At 36.0% G+C, this 24343-nt stretch overlaps 1 protein-coding gene across 4 annotated transcripts in view; it reads right to left on the bottom strand.

Annotated features, from left to right (window-relative positions):
• Positions 1-24343, bottom strand: part of LOC140163146 (sodium/potassium-transporting ATPase subunit beta-1-interacting protein 1-like) — a 155105-nt gene that overhangs the window by 16592 nt on the left and 114170 nt on the right. Inside the window, exons 6-7 of one of the 4 annotated variants that reach the window (XM_072186524.1) lie at positions 12647-12737; positions 11870-11916 (exon numbers count right to left, since the gene is read on the bottom strand). The exons of 1 other annotated variant lie outside the window; for it this stretch is intronic. In XM_072186524.1, coding sequence (XP_072042625.1) covers positions 11870-11916; positions 12647-12737 — 138 coding nt within the window. Of the gene's footprint in view, positions 1-1551; positions 1580-11869; positions 11917-12646; positions 12738-24343 lie in introns of all 4 variants that reach the window. 2 more of the 4 variants (XM_072186525.1, XM_072186526.1) reach the window with 2 other exon arrangements.

Below are 24343 nucleotides of genomic sequence, written 5' to 3'. Positions count from 1 at the left end.
TCACAAATTTTTCAATGGGTGTAGTACCACCTTAACCCTTTTTTCCATAAAATCAGATTTGTTTGACTTTACATAATCATCTTTGAATGTCACAAGTGCATCATAATTAATGCCTTTTACAGCATTTTTTATTGGTTGGTTATGCAATAAATTCATTTGAGTGACCAATTATAATATTGCTTCTATTATCCTCTTCAGCCATACTACCATTTAAACCATGTCGCTGATTGGCCCAAATAAAACAATAATGTGCATAATATTCTTCTTGTAACCAATCAGCAGTTAGTACTCATATATGTGACATGATCAAGCAAAATAATGTCTATGCAACAAACACTAAGTACCGGTACTACAACTTAATGTCTATAGATGTCATTTGACTAGCATTTTCCTTAAGGACATGGCATATTTTGTCAAAATATGCCCTAAAATTTGATGGGTTTGCCATCATTATTAAGTATCAAATTTTTTTCCATGCTAATGAAAATCTAATAATATTGTGAATTATTCATGCAAGTACAGACATTTTGAAATATTTATGTCAAATACAATTTACATCGACTTCATCAATAAATACAAATGCAATTTGGGTTACTTTACATATTCAAGTTCAGAACACAAATGTTATAAAGGACTAAAAAGGTTATATAAAAATTCAACGTTCAACACTAAAAAAAAAAAGAAGTTCAACGAGAATGTTACATAATATAAAATTTCCTGAAATTTGGGGTTAATATAACATGACATGTTGTTCTTATTCCATCACATTCAATTGCATCACGATGACAAGGCTACAGGCAACATGCAAGTCACAGGAAAACATTTTGTGGGTTTTATCAAAGATTGCCTTATCTGCAAAAGCTGCCAGATGTCATATGTACAGAATATAGAATACAGAAATTGACAAAATCTACATGGCAGCTATTGCAGATAGGGCTTTCTTGCAATAAACACTAGACATGAAGTCACAGGAAAACACTTCAATTAGACAGGAAATTTCATTCAAAAAAACCTCATTTTTTGCAGATTTTTTCTTTTGTTGTGTAATTCATGGAACTGTTGTTAATTAACCACACTTGTGTACCCTTAAAAAGTAAGGAATGTGATTTTGGAAGTATTGCTACCAGAAAGCTATAAAAAAATAATTTAAATTTAATAAAAACAAAAAATCCCAGGTGACAAGTTTTGTTTGGGAATCCAAAGTGCCAATCATACATGTAGAGGAAAATTTAATTTGGGCAGATTTTATTAATCAAGGTAATTAATTTATTAATTTTATTAATCAAGGTAATAATTAACTTTGTTAATTTATCACACTCTGAAATTATTAAAGACTTTTTTTAGAGTACGAGTTTCATAAAGAATTTTTTCACTATTAATTTTTCAGTATTAATGAAGTGTTTTCACCAATCTGGATCTTACACTAGTACCCTAAATCTTTATCATGTGACCGCATATAGCATATATCACAAATATAAGGGCACTAGGATTAGATCCAAGTTATTGCATGCATCACACTGACTGTATTAATATTGTTAGTGAGCCACACACCTCTCATCTGGATTTAGTTTTGTGATGCCTGAAAGAAAGAGAACCACAAAAGAATGAGCAACAGATGAAGAAACAAAATTGTTTTCACATGATCATGGTTAGATCGTAGTTGGCTATCTTCAAAAGATAGCTAGTCCGTAGTCCCTGTGTTGATGCACTCATTGTTATAATAACAACCAATTAGTTATCTACAATTGGGTTACCCTTCGTTATTCTGAAGGACCGTTATTCTGAAGCCAGTTATTCCGAAGGGTAGTTTATTTTGAAAGGTTCGCTATTCCAAAAGGTCGATACTCTGAAGGTTGGTAATGACCATGTGGAAGCATTTACCCTCAATATCCAAGGTGAGCTTGACATTGCAGCATGCACTCATGTTGATGATCACAAGAGGGCGCTACACCTTCGGTAAATTTACATATGAAAATTACTGGCGTAAAGCTTACTCTAAGCAAAGATATTGAAGGAGTACTCTTTCACTATCTATGTTCTCAGGTAAAATGGCCGATGATTGATGGTATACTGCGTGTACATGCCTCGTTGCAAAAGGATACAAAATTGCTTGTCGCAGGTAAGTTTACCATTGATAGTATGTTACTGTCTGAACGTACCTTGCGATTTGTGATACAAACAAACTGCAGGTGTGAACCGGGGTAAGGGTAAGAAAATATGAGCGTATCAGTTGGAAATCCAATGGGGATAAGTACAACAACAAGGATGAGGTGGGAAGGTGAGTAAAGACAACAATAGAATGTGTGATACAAACAATAGGACGGGAGATACAGGGATGAGAAAAATAACAATGAAATGTGTGGTGTGTACAAAAGGATAAGAGATACAGTGGTGAGACAAAGCAATGAAATGTGTGATGCGAACAAAGAGATGTAATGCATGTGTAAAGTGGTGAAAAATAATGTTGTTAGGTAATTTTTGAAAGTAAAAGCCATGTATGTCAAATTAGGTGTGTTTGGGGAGAGGTAATGATTGAAATAATGCAACAGTAAGCATGTTAACACAGAAATCGATTGCATTTGGGAAAACAAAAGTATAGTAGAAATGTGATTAATGCACCAAGAAATAAATAAAATGAGAGAAAAGGGGTTTTAATAAATGTAACAAATTCATTGAGCATTTTGTAGCGACAGAAGACAGGTGAATTTGCACCGAGGATTTCAAGTAGAACTGCACCAGGGAAAGCGAAGAGAGTAAAAACAAGAAAGGCATAATGAACCATGTGGTTTTTTCCTTTCGCTTTTTTTAAAAACAGGTCCTAATCAGCTCAGTTATTTAATAAAACCTTCTTGTAGGATACGTCTACGTCTTTGCATGATATAATTGCAATCCCAGTATCTTTGCCTTGTTAGTGGTGCTTCTTTTTGAGGAACATAATAGAAAACTGGAAGTGGCTTTAATGTGAAATTTCTCAAGTTTGGCGAGTATCTGTCACCCAAAAATGGACCATTTTATCATATACATTCTATGTGCACTATTTTTCCCTACATAATTATAGTACCTAGTTTCAACTACTGTTTATCTGTGGGACCTGGTAGCCTATGGATAGGGTATCGGTCTAGTGATTAGAAGGCTGTGGGTCCAAATCCCATGCAGGCTTATCCCTTTGCTTTTTTTTTTGTGCAAGTTGGGTTGTGTGCCTGCCAGGATTTGTGTTCATTTGTTGCTTTGTTTAATTTTAACACTTTGTGTTGGTTAACATGGTAAACTGTTAGTGGTTTTTTAGCAGGTTCGCCGGTCGGACAAGTTTAGAACTGTCAAGCTTTCGTCAGGAGTAGCTCTGACTTCTTCAGGACAAAGTACCTAAGAATGGGACATGTAGACCGCCCCTTTCCTACTGATGACTCTGAAAAGAGCCGTTCAATGAAGACTGCCCCTTGTCTACAGAAACAAGCAGACCTCACCTATCTGCTAAATAGTAAACTGTTCTTTCACTCCGCGTCTCTATAGAGTTAGTGCCTTACTTCAACTTCCCATTTTTACTTTTAAAAAACAAGTTCCCACTTGCTCCCAACAAATTCTTGTCATGATGTAGTTTAAATTTCCTCTCCCCATCAAGGTCCAAAATATAGGGATAGCCTAGTGGATTTGTTACACATTTAAATTGAATATTTATAGATGTAACACATGTTCAAGTGTCTTTCTTCTGATCAGTTTACTCCCAAATTCAAGTTTACATATTATACTCTTCATCTCTATACTTAACTCTTAACCTTAACTCTCAAAATGCTCTTTGGCAAATGGAAGGGGAAAAAAGAAGGCAAAGAATGAATGAAGAGAGAAGATGAACAAAGAAGTTGTTTTGGGGGGATAGGATTCAAACCCGAGACCCCTCCCAACAAATCTGTGCGTATATGACTTATGTTGATTGCGTCATCACATCATGTGGGATGCATGCATGCGCAGTGGCGTTCAGCTGTAGTATTTTGTAGCATGTGGTGTAGTTACGGTAATGATTAACCAATTTGTGACATTTTCCTAACCCAAAATCTAAACTATAGGGACAGTTTTGTGGAGTTGTGCCTTTCAACTAAATATTTAAAGCCTATCATTAAAGAGGAAGCCCCGCCAGCACAGATCTTCTGGGGTGAACCAAACCTGCCTGATTATCCAAGTAATCAGTGACGAGGTTATCTCTGAATTTGATAGGTGCTAATTGATATTTTCATTTACTGCATCAATTGGCACCTGTCAAATTCAGAGATAACCTTGTCACTGATTAATTGGATAACCAGGCGAGTTAGGTTCACCCCAGAAGAACTGCTCTGGCCGGGCTTCCTCTTTAAGTTTGCCTATTTCAGGCCAAACACCTACAGGTGTAATCAAAAAGCCAAGTTCATGTCTGTACATGTCCACAACACATTTAATAAAATTCATAACCCACTCTTCAAATTTTCTATATTTTCAAGCCCCAACTCCAAACTTAATGAATAGTCTAGTAGAGCTTGACCTTTAAACCAAGTGCGTTTTTTTTACTTCTTATAGCTATGGGCTCTTTCAGTTGATATCCACACTCACCTATAGAAGATTTATAGCTACAGTTTTTTGTTTTTCCGCAGAGGGAGTATGGTTTTCAAATAGATTAGATAAGTTACATTTGAAATACTCCCCAGTTGTGGAAGATATATTGAGGGTTGAGAGCCAGAAAGCCACAACTCACAATCACCTGCTCCCACAAAATGAGCATAAACATAATAAAGTCGCCAGGGCACTACGAGCATAAAGTCGCCAGGGCACTATAGAAGATAATTAATTGTGATGAAATTCAATGGGAAACAAAAGACATTGCGGAGGAAGTATTGATTTGTGTAGACCAAAGCAAGGAGCCATCGTTATGCTCATTTTTGATATTTTCCCGCTTCCAGTTCCAAACTATAGGGTAGCCTTGTGGAGATTCATCATTATATCAAATAGCATCTCTCTGCGTTTCCTTCTTATAGGCTACAAGACCTGTTAGCCTTAATTCAAGTTTTCATTATTATACTTTCCCATCTATGCTTGTCTCCAATTAATCACATCCTGGCCTCACCCAACTCCAAACTATAAAGAGTTGCACCTTAAAACCAAACACTAAAAGCGCATCTCCAAGTTCCCCTCTTTGAGGCAAAAAGACCTGATAGCCCCAATTCATGTTTTCAATATAATCCTTTCACGTATCTCATAATGCTTATTTCTAAGCAAATTTCTCATACATCCCGGCCTCCCACAACTCCAAACTATAAGAGTTGCCCCTTTAAACCAAATACTTGAAGTTTCCCTCTTTGAGGCAAAAATACCTGATAGTTTCAATGTAATCCTTTCACGTATATATGCTTTCTAAGCAAATTTTCCATACATCCCGGCCTACTACAACTAGACTCTAGAGTTGCCCCTTTAAACCAAATACTTGAAGTTTCCCTCTATTAGGCATAAAGACCTGTTAGCCCCCAATTCAAGTTTTCAATATTATACCGTGCCATGTCTTCTCTTGTCGCATCGATATGTCAACCAATTCTTGAATTCTTTTCTTTGCCGTTGGTTAGTATCACTGTGTGTGTCATTCACCTAATTTGATAATATAAGTTTCCGCTCTGTGCCAAGAATTTGATAACTTTTATAAAGCTAATATCAAGGGGTAATGCAAGGAATAGCTGCCTTATAGAAATTTAAGTTTCAACAGTGGCAAAGCCAGTGGGGGTCAGTGCGAATAAATCATGGACAATCAGTACATTGCAGGTCGTCGGTACGCACAAAGATACCTTTTGAAAAAAATTGGGGATCAACAATTAACAAATTTCATGTGTATCATTTGCGGTTCAGTTGTAACTCTTTGTTTTTTTTTTGTTAATGTTCGAAATAACCAATTTTTTTAAATGTTGCCATATTGAAGAACTTATATTGGCATATAAACAAGTGTTGAATTGTTTCTGGACAAGTTTTTGGTTTCCAACCCCCTCTCCCCACTTTTAAGATTCTTGAGCGCATTTGCAAAAAACAATTGGGTTCAACAATTTAGATTTTCTGTCGGTACATTCACAAATTTGCTCCCCCCCCCCCCCCCCGGTTCCGAAAACCTGGCTACACCACTGTTTCTACATCTTATATTGCATAAATGTAATGTGATCAAGCTAACTGTGTCTCCAATATCAACAGCCATTCTCAGAGCTTTATTTTGCTGACACCCCATCATAATTAGACTTAACCTTTCCAGAGATATGGCCATTTTTGTGTTGCTCAATACAATGGAAGTGGAATAGTTATTGGCTATATCTCAAAATCAATATTCCTGACTCATTTTACTTGACATATCACACTGATGACCAGACCCGTGCATGAGGAGGTGTACCCCCCCAAATTTGCAAAAGTATACAAAAAGTCCCAAAATATCATAATTTGGGAGCATAGCGAGCAAAAAAATCAGGTTTTTTATGCTTCTTTGGTCAAAAAATGTCCAAATTTTGTGAAAAAAGTCCACTTTTCACAAAATTGCCCCCCCCCCTTGTGAAAAAAGTCCACTTTTTTCAAAATTAGCACCCCCAACAAAAAATCCTGCATACGGGCCTGCTGATGACACCTAGCAGCTATTGCATTTAGGGCTTTCTTGCATTTAAAATCACTTCATATACCTGTCGCCGTAAGCCAAGAGACCTACATGTGCACCCAAATAGTGTGTATTGTTAGTATTCTTTTCATCTTGCTATTCTGGATAACATTTTACCACATGTTTTACAAGTAATACTGTTGCTTCGTGGATCGTATTACTGAATTCCAAGGTTATTATCATTCCGTTTCATCAGGCTCACAAAACACGTATGTGCAAAAAATGAGAAATTCAATATGGAATATGTTTTTTGAAATTATTTTTTCTATTTGGATTTTTTATCCCCCCCCCTCGACTAAAATTCTGTACTTGAAACTTTCAAACACATAATGAAAATATTGTGACTAGTTTAAAGTGTTAATTTGTGTTAAAACAACACAATTATTCACACGAATTGTTTTTAAAAAACAGATTTTTACGGATATTTGTGTAAAAATATTTAAAAAAATAAATTAGTTAGAATGTCCTTATAATTATTTTTCGAATTCATGGGTAATAGTGTTGCAGATTTAATTCCTCAATTTCAGCAATTGACTGAAAAATGGTGCATATCAAACAGTAGCCAATCATAATGGGCCGTTCTATTAAAAAAATTCACACCCCCTGTAGAAGATTTTGGAAATATCTTCCACCAGGGTTGTAGCTAGAGGCTTTTTAGTGCCCGCTGGTATTTGAGGGAATTTTTCGTGAAATTTACCATTTTTTTGGAAATTGCCTAAATTTGCCCAAATTCTATGTGATTTTGAAATTTTTGCTAGAGCTTAAATGGTTTATCAGTGGTGGGCTCTAAATCCGAGTGCTGGGCTCTGCCGCCGTCCGCCACTGCCCACCGTAGCTACATCTCTGTCTTCTACACTCTGAGAAAGATTCAACCTAAATCTTTCATTTAGGGAGGGTGGGTTTCAAATGGAGCTGCTAATGTGTTCATTTCATTTGAAATACATACTCCCCTGTGGTTTATCTTTCCAAAGGTTTGCACAGAGGTAGTGTGATTTTTAAATGGAATAGCCCATTGACTGCATCTACACTGTGTATAAAGTTACTCTTTAATGAGTACATATACTTATGCTAACGATCTCTACATCATACGGGGTTCAGTGCTTCACTAATGTTCTATTACAATTCCTCGTCAGCCAATGTTAAAATATTTGCTTTACGAATACAATATTGAATCCCCATTTTCAGAAATTGCAATTCATGTCAAATTTGTATGTTGTAGGGAAATCATTCTCATGTTTAGTAAAGGTGTTATAGATTGTCATGTGTCATATTATCGCCAACATGACCCTAAATCCGACATGTCAAAATAAACTGTCCCGGGCGTGTGTCTTGAGCTCGCCACCAAAAAAAGGTGGCGACGTTACATTTTGCCAAAGTCGACTCAAAACCAATGATGATATCTCTGTCAAGCAAGAAGTTATTGTCATGCTTGTGGTCTCATTGTATTGCTAAATAAAATGCACTTTCAACCCTGTAAAAAGAAATACTTGAACTTTTTTAATACTGACACTGTGCTTCATAGAATTCAGAATGGGCAGGGTGGCGGTGGTGGGGATGTGGTGGTGGGGATGTGGTACACACAAACTCTATGGGATTGGTATTTTTAGTGCGTAATCTGCTTCTGTAAAGGCTGTAAATTGGATTTGGACTCTATTTAGCATCTAAAAGACTCATGGCCTTACAGTTAAACAATTCTACTAATTGTTTTTAATCATTTATGATTGGTTTAGTCTAGAAAATACAAACTTTTCCATACAAAACTACCCGTTGTCATATTATACACTGCAGTAAGTAATGCAGATGTCTTCAAAATCTAAAGGTTACTGTAAAATTTTAATTACTTATCCTATCATAGTCAAAGAGTATATTCTGAAGGGAAATTTGACGAGGAATCTAAATATGGACATATTTTTTCTGTATGGGTTAGGGGGAAAATGTTTAGGTTCAAAATATGTTGAATTGTAAAAAAATCTAACATACTTTGGGACACCCTATATTCCGAGATTACCAAACAGCTGTGATTTTGGTTTCTTCCAAAGTCAGTTGGCTCTCCATATCCTCTAACCAAATGAATGTTGCTTACTTCCAGTTTATTACTGTAAATTGGTAATAAGCGATGCATGAGCGACCCATTTTTTATCAAAATCTTTCTTATTCCACCCTGTTCAACTTGCAGGTCACCCTGTATAATGAGTTTAAATGTATATATTTGAATTGCTTATGCCTTCAGCTTTCCAAAAATGTATGCTTTTGCTAGTTTAGGGTTGATGATTGTCGAGATAATCTAATTAGAAACCTGGTTGGTGTAAAAATTCATAATATTTGTCATGTAGCGCTAAGGGTGGCGAGTTCAGGACACACGGCCTCCCTTTTTAACACTTTACGACACATATCAAAAAGAAAAAAAATTGAAATTTCCATGCTATTTTGTCAGAATAAGCTTACTGTAAGATCATGTTTTCATCGGAAATTCAAAAATTACCTCCCGAAGTTGACCCGAACCCAGAAGTAGAATGAACCAGGAAGTATGTTTACAACTGGAATCAGTGATCGTAACTCATATTGGCATGATTTTAAGCTGATCTATCAACTTTTATCAGCATTTTAAAAATCTCATTACAAGTGTCGACATGTGACAATTGTCGTATTTTTTTACCCGAGGAAGTGTTGAATAACACCTCTAAATTAATGTTTAGTGCGTGCATGTTTTCTCTTACTCATTGGGTTTTTGTACTGTGCAATTGAGGCAAGTGCTCTAAAAATACTGATTTATTATAATTTTTATTACCGTACTGGCCTTGATGCATTGAATTTGAATGCATTTTGAAATCATTAATAGAGTATGACATGAATACAAATTATCAATTTTCATATTAAAATACAAAACATCTTGAATTTTTTTTTTTTTTTTTTTGAATTTTTCGAAAATTTGGGGTGGGACTTTACTCGAAGGTGGGACTATACTCGCGTCAGTACGGTATTAGTTTGCAAGAACCAGGGTACCTTTTCTTTCGTTTTTTGTGTGGGTGGATTTTAATGGTGGTTGGAGTGCAAGTGCCAGGGATGTAAGTCCACGATTGACAAAAAGCCTGAAAAACGGTGTGAAAATGACCAGAATGGCCCTAAAACGGACTGAAAATAAAAGAAATTGAGTAATTCTTGACAACAAAAATGCCTGAATTCAGGCAAAAGCCTGAAAAGTTACATTCCTGAAGTGCATTAGATTGTCCAATCTCATCACTCCAGTGCCATAAAAATATCTTGAGGAAAAATATGCTGTGCAAGCCTAAGAACCAACAGCATGGCACAGGTAGGTCACATAAGCCAGCAAGAAAGCCCGCAAACAAGCAGTCATACACATCCAAACATCTGAATAGCCGCCAATTTGAATATTCCAGTTAAAATACATACACCCCCTATGGAAGAGATGACCTGAATCTCTCATACAGAGGGTGTAGATGTGGCAACCCATTCCGGTAACCCCGTCTGAAATTCACACTCCCTGTGAAGATTAAGGTCATGTCTTCCATAGGGGGTGTAAGGATTTCAAGTGTAGTAGCCCAAATTTGGCTTTTGCTAACCATGATTATTTGGATTATTACTTTGTTTTACTCAATTTTGTTCTTTGGACTTACACCATTAAAGGTGACAATTTTCTGAAAACTGCTTGCCTAAATTGCTTCACCAAAGTAGGCAAATTTGTTCAAAATAGTCCATGCTTATTTCATTAAGGGCTGGGGTATGAACGTTTGGACAGTATTTTTTGTGGGACATTAGAGCACATCAGACATATCGAATTGCATTCTGAATACGGAGCATGTCATTCTGATATCAAATAATTTTGATTTTTTGAAATTCGCAATTTAATACACATTTTATGGCAAATCATTAAAAATTGATATTTTTGATATTTAACAGTACTTGAAGTAAACTTAATAAATCTGATGATTTATACTTCAAGTGTATGTAGGTAGGATGAAAAACCGACGATCAATTGAAAATTTTGACCTTTCGTATTGAAGATATGGATTTTTTTCCCAAAACACCAAAAAAAATTAGGTCTTTTTGGGAAAAAAATCCATATCTTCAATATGGAAGGTCAACATTTTCAATTGACCGCCTGCTTTTCCTCCTGCTACATACACTTTAAGAATATATCATTAGATTTATATAATTTACTTCGAGGACTGTTATATATCAAAAATTTGAAAAATATCAAATTTTATAATTTGTCATAAAATTTGTATTATATTGTGATTTTCAAAAAATGAAAATTATTTGATATCAGAAAGACATGCTTCAGATTCAGAATGCAATTCGACAGGTCCGAGGTGTTCTCATGTCCCACAAAAAATACTGTCGAAACGCAATAAATGCTCATTTTAGATCCCTTAACATGGTGAATAATTCTGCTTTGGTTCATACATAACCATGGTTTCCAAACAAAGAATAACTTGAATAAATTAAATTTTGTCTTTATTAATACCTGTGCCATCTGTACGTGTTTTTTTATCACCTTTTAACAATTATTAAATGACTGTTGTCAATGCCAAACTCTGAATTTGCTCAAATGTATGTGATAAGCTAAATGATCGATAATACCAATTTTCAGATATTAAATCTGAGCAAAATTAAATTTACCAAATCTGAAGAACTGTTTTAATCGAAATAAGGCTCTGCAAATACCACATTGTGAGTATGTTTTTCAACTGGAATTGGTTAGTGCATACCTGCCAACGATAATACCTCACAAATAGGGACAAATGGGAGAAAAAATCTGAAAATAGGGACATTCCTGAATTTCCTATACATTACTATAGTTATATTTTTGCGAAAATAGGGACACATGGTAAAATCTTTTATGCTTTTTGATTCAGTAAAAATAGGGACAGTCCCTATTAAATAGGGACAGTTGGCAGGTATGCTAGTGTTCATTATTTGGACACATATTTTTGCTCAGTACGGCTTTACTTGTTATCCAATAGCTAGTCTAATTGAAACCCACATTCCCTCTGTGGACAAACTACTTTTAATCTTCCACAGGGGGAGTGTGAATTTCAAAAGGAATAGCCCAATTATCATTGTGCTGTGCTCCAAAGGGAAATCAATTTCAATTTTTAGTTGACAGAATTCACGGCAAATTAATATATAAACTGCATGGTGTTACTAGTAAAATGGTTAATATACAACTTTGGTGCCTTGTTATCATTAGTATATTCAATAGCCAACCTGATCCTGGGTCGCTTGCGGGTTTTGGTGGATTGCCGTTTCTCGAGCTTCAAAAAGGAACAATTCATTAAGCATTATATACATAGTTTAATAATAATATGCGACAGAAGATCTACAAGATAATTTTCCTTTCACAAAAAAGAGATGGAAAAATATATAGTTTTTTCATGTTAGCATTACCCATTTTCAGTAGAATAATCTCTGAAATTACGTCCACACAGACACAGGACCGGACTACTTGTTTTCACCAGGCCCTTCTTAAAGCCAGAATGTATAATTTGATCGAATTTTAATTTTATTCTTTGCCAAAAAGTATTACATAATATTAGTGACAACTGCCAAGGAGGTTTTCTGATCATTTTAAGAGAAAATAATAAAGTAAGATGAAAGCAAACCAAGACACGGTGGAGCTCTATGGTAACTGAGGAATATAACCAGTGATCACTGGTTTTATCATAAAAACTCTCTATTATCAAAGGCCATATTTCAGTTGAAATCCATACACCCCCCCCCCCCCATGAACTTAATCTTTGATACAGGGAGTGTGAATTTCAAATGGGGTTACCTGTATGGGTGACTCCATTTGAAATTCACACTCCCTGTGTGGGAGATGAAGCTCATGTCTTCTTTAGCAGGGGTATGGATTTCGACTGGAATAACTCAATGTCAATCTCAAGATTGAAGTGAAGTCTGAGATTGAACTTGACGATGTCACTGAAGAGGTCTAGAACTAACTCCAATTTGTCCGTATGGACAACCTGGTTGCATAATACTTACATATAAATAGGCTGCATCTGTAGATGATTAGGTGACTTCTGTGCATGTGAGTTGCCATAACCAAGTGAGTCAAAGCCACCTATAAAGTCAACTGATATAAGATATAGAGGGAGCTAGTGGTTAGTTATGTTAGCAAACCAATGGAAGCGTGGATTACATTAATTATGACACAATATGACCCAATCAGCCCTTAAGGAAGCCAATTTTAAACCTTGTGTTATTCAAATCTACTTGTACAGTGACCAAGTGGATAGCTTTTAGGTCAGTTCATACCACGCAGCAATTGCTTTGCAGTGCGTTGCTGACATATCAATTACTTTTTGCCGCAGCTCAATGCAACTTGTCACATTGCAGTACAATGCAGTGCAGCAATGCTACGCAACGCAAAGCAATTGCAACGTAGTATGAATGGACCTTTATACACCACAAGCTTACTGTGTATTTGGTTGCAAGTTATGAGCTTTGCCAATGTCTAGTATTCTTATATTTTGCTCGCTATATCTCAATTTCCCAATTACCACCTTTGGCCTGGCTGGCTCATATTGTGTCACATAGTAAGCAAGTGTTAATCAACTCATGATATTACGCTCAAATACAGTGAAGCTTGTTCCAGGTTTCCCCATTTTCCACAGCAGGAAATGCTACAGCAATTTGTTGGTGACAGGGCATAAGACCAAGTGAAATAAATAACATATATATAATCCCAATCGTTTTATATCATTCACTATTATCAGTGACATATTACTGCGATTTCACTGATTTGGTTGTAATGTTATTCCCTTTATTAACCCTAACACCAGTAAAAACCACAAAATACCATGATGACAAATTTTGATCATGCATGCATTGCAGGGTCTGCGATGACGCAATCACCGTGATATGCTCACGGAATTGCTGGCCGGGCAGCAATAACCCGTCCAGCTACCGGTCCGCGATCGTTCGCTTGGCATGCGGGGGGTCAAAGGTTCGAATCACTGGGGTGCCAAGTCAAAAATTCTTCTTCTTCTTGAAAAATTTGGATCTTCTTTGACTTCCGATATCAAAAAGCATGGGTCAGTGTTAGGGTTAGAAAAGATGTATTTTTCCAGATTAGAGTGTCTTCTAACCCTAACACCAGTAAAAACCACAAAATACCATGATGAAAAATTCTGATAATGCATGCATCACAGGGTCTGCGATGACGCAATCACCCTAAGTGTGACATGCTCACGGAATTGCTGGCGGGCAGCAATAACCCGTCCAGCTACCGGTCCGCGATCGTTTGCTTGGCATGCGGGGGGTCAAAGGTTCGAATCCCGGGGGTGCCAAGTCAAAAATTCTTCTTCTTCTTGAAAAATTTGGATCTCCTTTGACTTCCGATACCAAAAAGCATGGGTCAGTGTTGGGTTAATCAAGAAAGTATGAAGAAGTGTTAGAAACTTACTTAATTCCCTTTCCATGTCAACAACATTGACAATTTCATGTTATTAACGTTGTCAATGTCAATAGATTGAAAACAGTGATAAGTCAATGTTGAAACAAACACTGATATTTTTCAATATATTGAAACATCACAACACCTTATCCAACAATGCATATAAATGTATGACAATGTTTAACAACACAACAAACTCGCCTATGAGCAAAGTTTCCTGGGCCCCTGGTAAAACAATTGGGAGGCGTATCACAATATGATCCCTCCAGGAGCAACATGTAAGCATAGCTGAGTGTACCTTTTCTTATCAATTACACCGGTTTTTATATTCTATATTATATGAATGCTACTTGTAATCATAGCTTATAGTCTTATGAATGACAGTTTAACCCCATGAGAACTACCTGCCGATTGGCCAAAAAGAAGTTTTAATTATCAATTGGACTAATCAGCAACATTGTTAGAATAATTTCACCACACACAAAAATTGGGGTGAATTATTTGCCTTCTCCGTTCTTAATGCTTGGTGATTAAAGTGAAGCTATCACGTAATTGACCAATCAGAGGCAATGTTAGATCAGCAGGTAGTGCTCAGGGGGTTAAAATTGTATTTTATTATTATATTCAAGATCTTGTCTGGTGTATTCAACATCCCTATGGAGCAATACAGAGATAGTGTGCTTATTAACTGTCAACATACAGTCACAGAATTTTGAACATAATAATTCATTTGTTTCCAATGTATCAAGCTATTGTACTGTACAGTGGTATATTTTAGCAGAATTAATTTTTCGGGGATTTTAACTATTTTCAGCAGCGTACAATTTCTTGCATTTATGGTTTCGAAAATATTTCCGAAGACTTTTAAATTTAAGATTCTGAATTCAATCGTGAAAAGCACAAAATAAAAACCTTGCGGACATTTCCCGCTATATATACAATATTTGGATTCAACAACCAGCTGTTCTCATTTACATGACTTGTACACAAAATAAAGTAAGCCACCTAATTAGAAAGTTATATATTGAGTTAAGTGCATATAAACTGACTTATAAAAGTCAAATTTGACATTTTCCATTCCAAACAATCATTTTATATATACAATCCCAGCTGCTGCAAACCCACGCACATATTATTTTCACCTGATTAGATTCTATTTGTTTACTCAATATCTTGATGAAAATGTACTGAAAGCGATCAAAGTCGCATGGTTTGATAAACATGTGTTGTGAGTTTATCTGACAAAAAATGCAAATATAAATGTTCTATCGTTGAAGATATACAGTCTGTAAGACTGATCAAAGGCATTCTATTCACCTGATTAAATTCTATTTGTTTACTTAATATCTTGATGAAAATGTACTGAAAGCGATCAAAGTCACTTGGTTTGACAAACACGTGTTGTGAGTTTATCCGACAAAAATGCAAATATAAATGTTCTATCGTTGAAGATATACAGTCTGTAAGACTGATCAAAGGCATTCATATTCACCTGATTAAATTCTATTTGTTACTTAATATCTTGATGAAAATGTACTGAAAGCGATCAAAGTCACTTGGTTTGACAAACACATGTTGCGAGTTTATCTGACCAAAAAATGCAAATTTATTTCTTCTGTTATACAGTCTGATCAAAGATATTCATTACTGAGTGTTAACCTGTCTATTGAATGATGTCTTCTCAAAAAGCTAAGTGAAATGTTAAGCAAAGCATTACTTTTCAATGGAAATGTTGCCGACAATGGAAAGCAGTGAAACCACCTGGTTGTTAATTTATTTCAATCATATATTGCAGTTCTACTAGCACTGTTATCTCTGAATAGCACTAATACATAATGTGTTCACTTATAAATCTATATTACCAATGACCATCACAGATATTTTATTCTTTCCAGGAGTGTCAGTGCTGTCTACAGAGCAATAAGTGTTGTCTACTGAAGATAGCAACTGCCCAGATTCCAGGAAAATATGCATCCTAATTACCAATAATCATCAAGGATTTTCTAATACTTTGCAGGTGTGTCAGTGCTATCTACTGAAGATAGCAACTGGCATAAATTCAATAAATTATACACCTAAATTACCAACAGTCAACAAGGATGCTTTAATACTTTTCAGGAGTGTCAGTGCTATCTACTGAAGATAGCAACAGGTCTGGGTCCAAGAAAATATACATCTCAAATACCAAAAGGATGTTTTAATACTTTTCAGGAGTGTCAGTGCTGTCTACTGAAGATAGCAACTGGCTTAATTCCAAGAAAATATACATCTAAATTACCAACAATCAACAAGGATGCTTTTCAGGAGTATCAGTGCTATCTACTGAAGATAGCAACAGGTCTGAGTCCAAGAAAATATACATCAAAAATACCAACAATCAGTTTAAAGGATGTTTTAATACTTTTCAGGAGTTTCAGTGCTGTCTACTAAACAGTTACCATAGGGTATTAAATAAAAGGCACTAAATTTAATGCCCACGTGACCCACGCCATACCAAGACCACCAAGTGATCAGTAGATGTGCTACACAGGAAGACCACCCGCTGTACCAAAGGTCACTTTTCCAGACATCCTGTCTAGACGCTGTAATGTCAGTGCCCATCTGGTCACATGGGCATTAAATTAAGTGCCTTTATTTAAATACAAGTCTGGGTCCAAGAAAATATATATCTATACTTTTCAGGAGTGTTTAGTGCCTGTCTACTGAAGATAGCAACTGGCTTGATTCCAAAAAAAATATACATCTGAAATACCAACAATCAACAAGGATACTTTTAATGAGTGTCAGTGCTGTCTACTTAAGATAGCAACTGGTAAGTATCCAAGAAAATATGCATCTAAACTACTAACAATCAACAAGGATACTTTACTACTCCCCAGGCTACTACTGATATTAACTGACCAATGATAACCTGATCCCAAGAAAATGTGCATCTAAATTATCAGCAATCATCAAGGATGTTTGAATATTTTCCATGAATGTCAGTGCTATCTACTGAAGATAGCAACATGCTTGATTCCAAGGAAATATACAACTAAATTATCACTGTGCTGCTTACTTGATATTTACTTTGTTATTTTGAATACATTGTCTGTGCAGACACAAAGATAATGTTTCCTGTTGATTTGTGCTCTTTACTTTGTCTACTTGGGCCTGCAATCGGATCAAATGAGCGACATTCAAGTAGAAAACCAAACATTATGCTGGGTGTGAGTGCTCAATATAGCACTTAGCTGCATTTCACATGGTCTGTGAAAAGTGGAGAAAGCCACACACATACCATATTCCACCTAATTAAAGCCAGAGGCACTAAGTCATCTTAAGGCTTATTTAAGGTTGTATTTGAGACATTTTGTAAATGATTTAAGGGGGTACTACACCCCTGCCCAATTTTGTGCCTATTTTTGCATTTTTCTCTAAAATTATAGCGCATTGGTCAGTCCGGTCCGACTGCCTGATCAGGAAATACTGCCGAATCAGGCAGCATGTTGCCGAGTCAGGCAGCATGGTATCCCACAATGCAATGCTCTATTTCAAATAGAGCATCTTTTAATATACCGTTTATTTCTTGGTTTAGAGTAAAGAAGTAGGTAAAATATATAAAATTATCAATGGATGTACAATTAGTAGAATTTTTTCATCAATTTTAGTTAAAATAAAGTTAATTTGCATATTTAAATCAAATTTTTAAAAACTGTTAGAAATTGTTTTTATTTAAATTATTTTCCTCCCGGTGGAATTTTTTTTCGCCACGTGAAAAATTGTCAACTTACATGTAGCTCATGTGTGTCAAAGTAAAATTTCCACCGATCTTTTATAAAATCCCCATGAACAATTTAGTCCTTAGTCTGTCAAATTCGGAAGGGTTACCAAAGCCTGTGTTGCCTGACTCGGCAACATGCTGCCTGATTCAGCAGTACTTCTGATCAGGCAGTCGGACCGGACTGTTGGTGACAAGTAAGATATGTATATTATAGGGGCAAGGACTACAACTACTGCACGGAAATTTTATTTCAGCACAGACAACAGTTGTGGAGTTACAGTCAAAAATGAGGGGAAACCAATATTTGATCAATAAATCAATAACTACTTACCTTGAGTTGCTGAATTTCCAGTGCAGTATATAGTTGTAGTCCTTGCCATTTTAATTTACATATCTTACTTGTCACCAATGTGCTATAATTTTTGAGCAAAATGCAAAAATAGGCACAAAATTGGCCAAGGCCAGGGGTGTAGTACCCCCTTAAATCACTTACAAAATGTCTCAAATACAAATACAGGGGTGTGCACACATCAACATCAGCGCACGTTCATTATTTTTGTCTAATTTCTCTCCCTACGCGTTCATTAACCTATATAACCATTTAATGACAATGCTTTAGGTACTGTTTGCACAAGAATCATTTGTGTACACAATAGTGATAAATGCATAAATAGACCCTGCGATGCTTTTTTTATACCACATTTTTTTTCTATACTGTGTCTCATCTCAGGTTGAGAGTAACGCCATGTTGAATTTCACAGTGGTAGTTTTGAATTGTGTGCGATAACTGAATCCCGCGAGGCATGCATACAAGCGTAAAAGGGCAATTTGTCCGTACACTGGTGATGCAAACGCGTAAACGCACTGATTAGAATCTGCCACTGCAAAATCCAACATGGCGTTACTGGCAACTTGAGATAAGACACAGTATATGCATTCAGTTTCTGTTTGTATGGTATTTTAGAGCTGCCATGAATGAGTTGACATACAGCAGCAAACGCATTTGAACATTTAGTTCTAGAACAGGCATGAGAATGATCATCGATGAAAAAACCTGAAAAGTTTGAAAAAGTCTGAAACAGCGCATGAAATGAGGCTAAAAAGGCAAAAAACGGGCTGAAATTAAAAGAAAGTGTGGAAATTTGGAACACAAAAAAGCAGGAAATCCTGCAAAAGCAGGAAAATTCTCATGCCTGCTAGAATGATCGTAAGGCAGTGAACCGTCCTTCAATCTGGGCATTGAAATGGTTAACAAATCTGTGATAGTGGGATAATGCGCATGCATACATGCAGTTTGGTTATTAAACTGTCAATTATCTGCTATCACATTATTTTCTCTGATAATACCGAATCTCTTATTCCAGATGCAAGTGGGCTGTTCTGTTAATTGCACAACTCCCTTTTGAAAGCATACTATATTCAAGATTTATCTGCTAGAATTTACTGGGATTGAAAAATAATGGCTATGTTCATCAGAATGTGTGACTCCCATTTTGGAATGAAATCAAACTCACACCTGATAATTAGGGAAGGGGGGGTTATTGATTCCAAACAATGAGAAAAAAGTGAATAGGTTGGAAAAGACTTAACAGGATATTGGCTCTAGACGTGTACAATTAACCCACATCAAATCCCATTCCATAATACCTGGGTATAAATAGCACTGGTATCATCATAGAAGTAAAAGTATTAAATTTCCTATTTATGTTTCAAAAGAGGACATCTATGAAATATGCTGACAGTTTGCATGCAGGCCTAGTGCACAAGGAAAGTACACAAGGAATGTACACAATTAAGCATCCCCCAATGGCGTAATGGGGCAAAAAAGGCATAGTGGAGCAAAATATGTAAAAAAAAAGGAAGGTTTTATTACAAACTCTAATGGTGACCCGCAGGTCAAATTGCTAGAATTATACATTAAACACACCTAAACAGACACAATGCAATTTGCAGGCAGCAGCTTAATCAGCGCCAATTTTGCAACATTGAAACAAACATGTGGAAAGATAAAAAAAAAGATCCAATCCAACCCAACCCCACCCCCCAGTATAGGCAATGAGGATAAAGTGCCTTGCCCTTGAAGGACACAACATGTTGGCACGAGCGGGGCTCGAACTCGCAACCTATGGATTATGAGTCGGGCGCCTTATCCACTCGGCCACTCGTGCTCCCAAAATAGCAACATATGTTTTGCAAGGTCCTTTTTGTGTATACGTATGTGACATCAATCGCGTGCATTATAGGACCTTGTGCAAAATAATATGTGCTGAATGGTAGCAGTATGCTAAATTTATGAAAGGAACTCTGCAAAATGTTTCAGCAAGGTCTACAAATGCAGCAAATACAGTAAAAGCACACACACATTTGCAATTTCAATGTTGAAATAGTCCGAAATGGGGTTAAGTTTGGTTTTAAACATAAAACAGACCTAAAGGCAGATGCACATCTCAAAGGTTTGATCAAATTTGTCCTGGTAATTTAAATCATGGGATTTGTATCTCCAGATCGGCCTACCATTACTTCCCCCTCCCCTCATTCGCAACCAAAGTTGCCATAAATTAGCAATAGCAATTCATACCATATGGTGCTTCAGCAACTACGTGCAATAAGCTTAATGAGAGACAGGGGAATGAAAATTTGCTTTGAAAAGCCATATTTTTACTTCTCATTTTGTAGTTGTTGTATTGAGATTTTAAAAAGCTCTCTGAATAATTGAAAAGTGCTATTAGTGGGATCACAATAGATGCTATAAGCCATAATGACATCATAGACAGTGACACAGTGCAATGACTACTATTAAACGAGTGAGCTCAAACTTTGACCTCAAGTTGTGGAGTATGAGTTTTTGTACCCAACATGTTCTAAGGTTATTCTATGGATGTACAAACATATTGGGGTTAAAGAACTGTGTCCTGACAGATGAGTGTGTTTGAAATCAAAATGAGCTCATTCCCAATGGCATAGCTCAATGACCCCCATTAAACAAGCAAAGCTCTAAATTTGACCTCAAGTTGTGGAGTATGAGTTTTTGTACCCAACATGCTCAAAGGTCATTATATGAGTATACAACATCTTGGGGTTAAAGAACTGTGCCTGGTAGATGATATAATATCTCAGAGTAAGGGTTTTGATTGGCTCTGAACCTGTGCATCATTTTCTTCAATATGTACTTTAATAGAAGCAATCCCTTATATAAGCTGCAAGCAAATCTTTGCTATTAATTAAAATGGGTTGACTCTGAGTAACCTTTGTATTCATTATTTGTTCTGGAATTATACAATGGACTATTCCAGTTGAAATCAGTACACCCCTAATGGAAGACACAGGCTTAATATTCCACATCTAGGAGTGTGAATTTCAGATGGGGTTACCTGAATGGGCGACTTCCGACTCCATTTAAAACCTATCCACCTGTTTGGGAGATTGAAGTAATGTCTTCCACAAGGGGAGTATGGATTTCAACAGGAATATCCTAATTATAGATCTCACAAGTTTCCATCTTCTGTGCATTTTTCTTCAATATGCAAAGAGTGGAGAGAATCCCTTATATATGGGTATTTATTTCCAGCTGCCGGCAAATCTTTTAAACATTAATTAAAATTGGTTGACTTCAGGTAACCTTCGTATTAATTATTTGCTCTGGAATTACACAAATGATCTCCAAGGTTTCATCTGCTACACAAAGGGGAGTCAAATGTAGCTGATAAGGCCAAAAAAAAAAAAGTTTGTTTGTCCACGTCCGACCGACCGTGTACCCTGGTCCCGACCGTTTTTTGTGTTTTTTTGGAATTTTTAATTTTTTTTGTTTTTAATTTTTTTTGGTTTTTTTAATTTTTTTTTTTTTTTTAAAATTTCTTGTATGGCATCGATGGGACACCGTATAAAACAGTGGTTAGTATAAATTAAAGAATGAAAATGCAAAGAAAATGAACAGTATAACATGCAGAACCATCTCAAGAGTTAAACCAGTAAAGTGCTGTGTGTTTTGACTTATTTACCAGTCTTCAAATTGTCAGTTTCAAGTGCAATGTCTAAAAAAAAAAAAAAAAAAAAAACTGTTTCATAAGCCTCTATGAACAAACAAACAATTTTTTTTTTTTTTTTTAAGCCTCCTCTATTTGATGCTCTAATATTTTGATGAAACAAACAAAATACTAACATCTAGTTCATTGGCCTAGAATAGACTATTGTGTTGTACAGCAAATTTAAATATTCAATGACAGGAGAGCATTATGTAAATTCAAAATTCAGATTTAGAGCTACCCAGGAAACATTTTAATAACATTTTCAAAACAGTGCACCTGGTTCCCAGAAAACGTTGCTATGTTGGGAAGAAAAGTTGAACAACGTTTTTATATCATTTTCAGAAAGTTTCTACAAAACATAGTAACAAAATGTTATTGTTTAAAAATTAAATTTGCTTAAGCATTCTGGCATATGAAAATTTTGAGAGAGAAAAAAATCAGGACTCAGCGGGGATTAAACACCAGTGGCTGGATTACAGAACATTATTAAAATGTTATTGTGTTGAACAAATAGTTTTGTTTTGAACAGCATTTTGACAACATTTTAATTACTGGTTTTTTTTTCACCTCTGGCTAGAGAGAAGTAAGCAAGGTAAAGTACCTTGCCCATGTGCACTAACACGATGGCACCGCCAGAAACTCGAACTTCGCAATCCACCGATTGCAAGGCAGCGCCCGTACCGCTGTACCTCCGTTCCCCATAACTAACATAATAGTTAATATGTCTAGATTTTAAACTATAGTTTGATCAGCTCGTAATTGGCGGGCCTTTAACATCGCGGTTTAATATCAATATATTTTATTGGGAGAATTGTCTTGTGACATCTCGCCAGAAGTATTACAAATTATAAATTGAAGTCCTATACTATGTCTACATTCTTTTACACGCAAAATATAAACCAGACAGATCAACTATATCACTCTTAACGTGGGTCTACTTTTCGGTGTAGTAATATAAGCCTAATAATATCTGCCGATTACGAGCTGATCAAAGTATAGTTATCTCTTTCTCCCTTTCTAGCTATATCCCGCTCTTTATACATGTAACTGTCTACCTCCCTCACTATCTCTATACCTCCCCTCTCTCTATACACACACTCTCTCTGTCTCGCTATCTCCCCCCCCCTCTCACTCTCTCTCTCTCTCTTTGAATAAATAAACTAATAGCTTTCTCATCTCTATATTTGCTTTGCAATTTCCTCTGGTTGTAACTTGAATCTTGCACAGGAGTGATAGAATCTGCTTGGAACAGCTTAATACATCCATCTTGTGTTGAGACTTTAAGCTGTACGTGAATAATTGAATACCTAATTAGTGTGTTCATATCTCAAAGTCGCTAGGGAATGAAAACCAATTTGCAAGTCCATACCATCCCCTATGGGTAAGGGCTTTGATATATGACACAATTTAATTTTCACACAAAATCCTTTCTGATAAACTGTCCCAATTGATAACGCATTCAATCATATAAATTATACCAATATTTATGTTTGCTTAGAACTATAAAAATACATTTAGCAAAATGTACATTGGTGCAATTTACGGAATTTAGAAAAAATTCAAATTTGAGTGCACATGTAAGATTCTGGAGTTAAAAAGCTTTTAAAAATCCATAGTTGTTCAATAGGGAATTAATGAGATTAGAGGAAGAGTGAAACTGTGTCTTCTGGCTAGCTATTGTCAGTCCATCACCTGGTTGATGACCAGCATTAATCCTTTGCCTGCTGACAGACTTTATTGTCAGTCCATCACCTGGTTGATAACCAGCATTAATTCTTTCCCTGCTGATAGACTTATTCGCTGTCGTAGTGCACATTAAAATATGATCGTTGCTACGTCAACTAAATCACGCTTTCTTTTTTACCAACCACTGATCAAAATGATCACAACACAAAGCCTATGGCATATCAAAATTCGGAACAGGTGTATGAGCCCTACAAACGTGCATCAAAATTGCTTCTCACAAACTCATCAGAGCAAGAATCATGTAACTTACTGTGTGTGGAAAATGCATGGTTTTTAAAAACAAATCATTTTTGCATAAAATAAGAGAATCATGACCCTAACAATATCCTTTATTTCCTTCCTCCAATTCCTTCTTTCATTCCAATTTTTTTTTATCTGTGTGTTTATTAACATGTTTAAACTAAGCATCTTGCATCACCATGCTTCACATTCTGAATGCTCTGACTGCCAACCAGTGGCCTAGCCAGATGGGCAAAGGGGGCAGCTGCAGCTTCGTTTGTTCAGTAGAAACACACTCCATGACAGATAGCTACTAGATACAGTGCTTGTGGATAAAACCTGCAACTACATGTAGCTCCTAGTTCTGAGATTATCTTACCCTTCCCAGAATCCTTTGCAACATGATATATCACCTCATTTTATCAAATGACACTTCCATAACTTTACAGCTTCCATTTATTTTCATTTTGATAATATACTGGCTAAATATGGGTAGATAGTCAAGAAATACACATAATTTGCAATGTATG

This window comes from Amphiura filiformis, chromosome 10 (genome assembly GCF_039555335.1).
Source record: "Amphiura filiformis chromosome 10, Afil_fr2py, whole genome shotgun sequence".
Taxonomy (NCBI): Eukaryota; Metazoa; Echinodermata; class Ophiuroidea; order Amphilepidida; family Amphiuridae; genus Amphiura; species Amphiura filiformis.
This window is presented reverse-complemented; position numbering and strand designations above follow the sequence as displayed.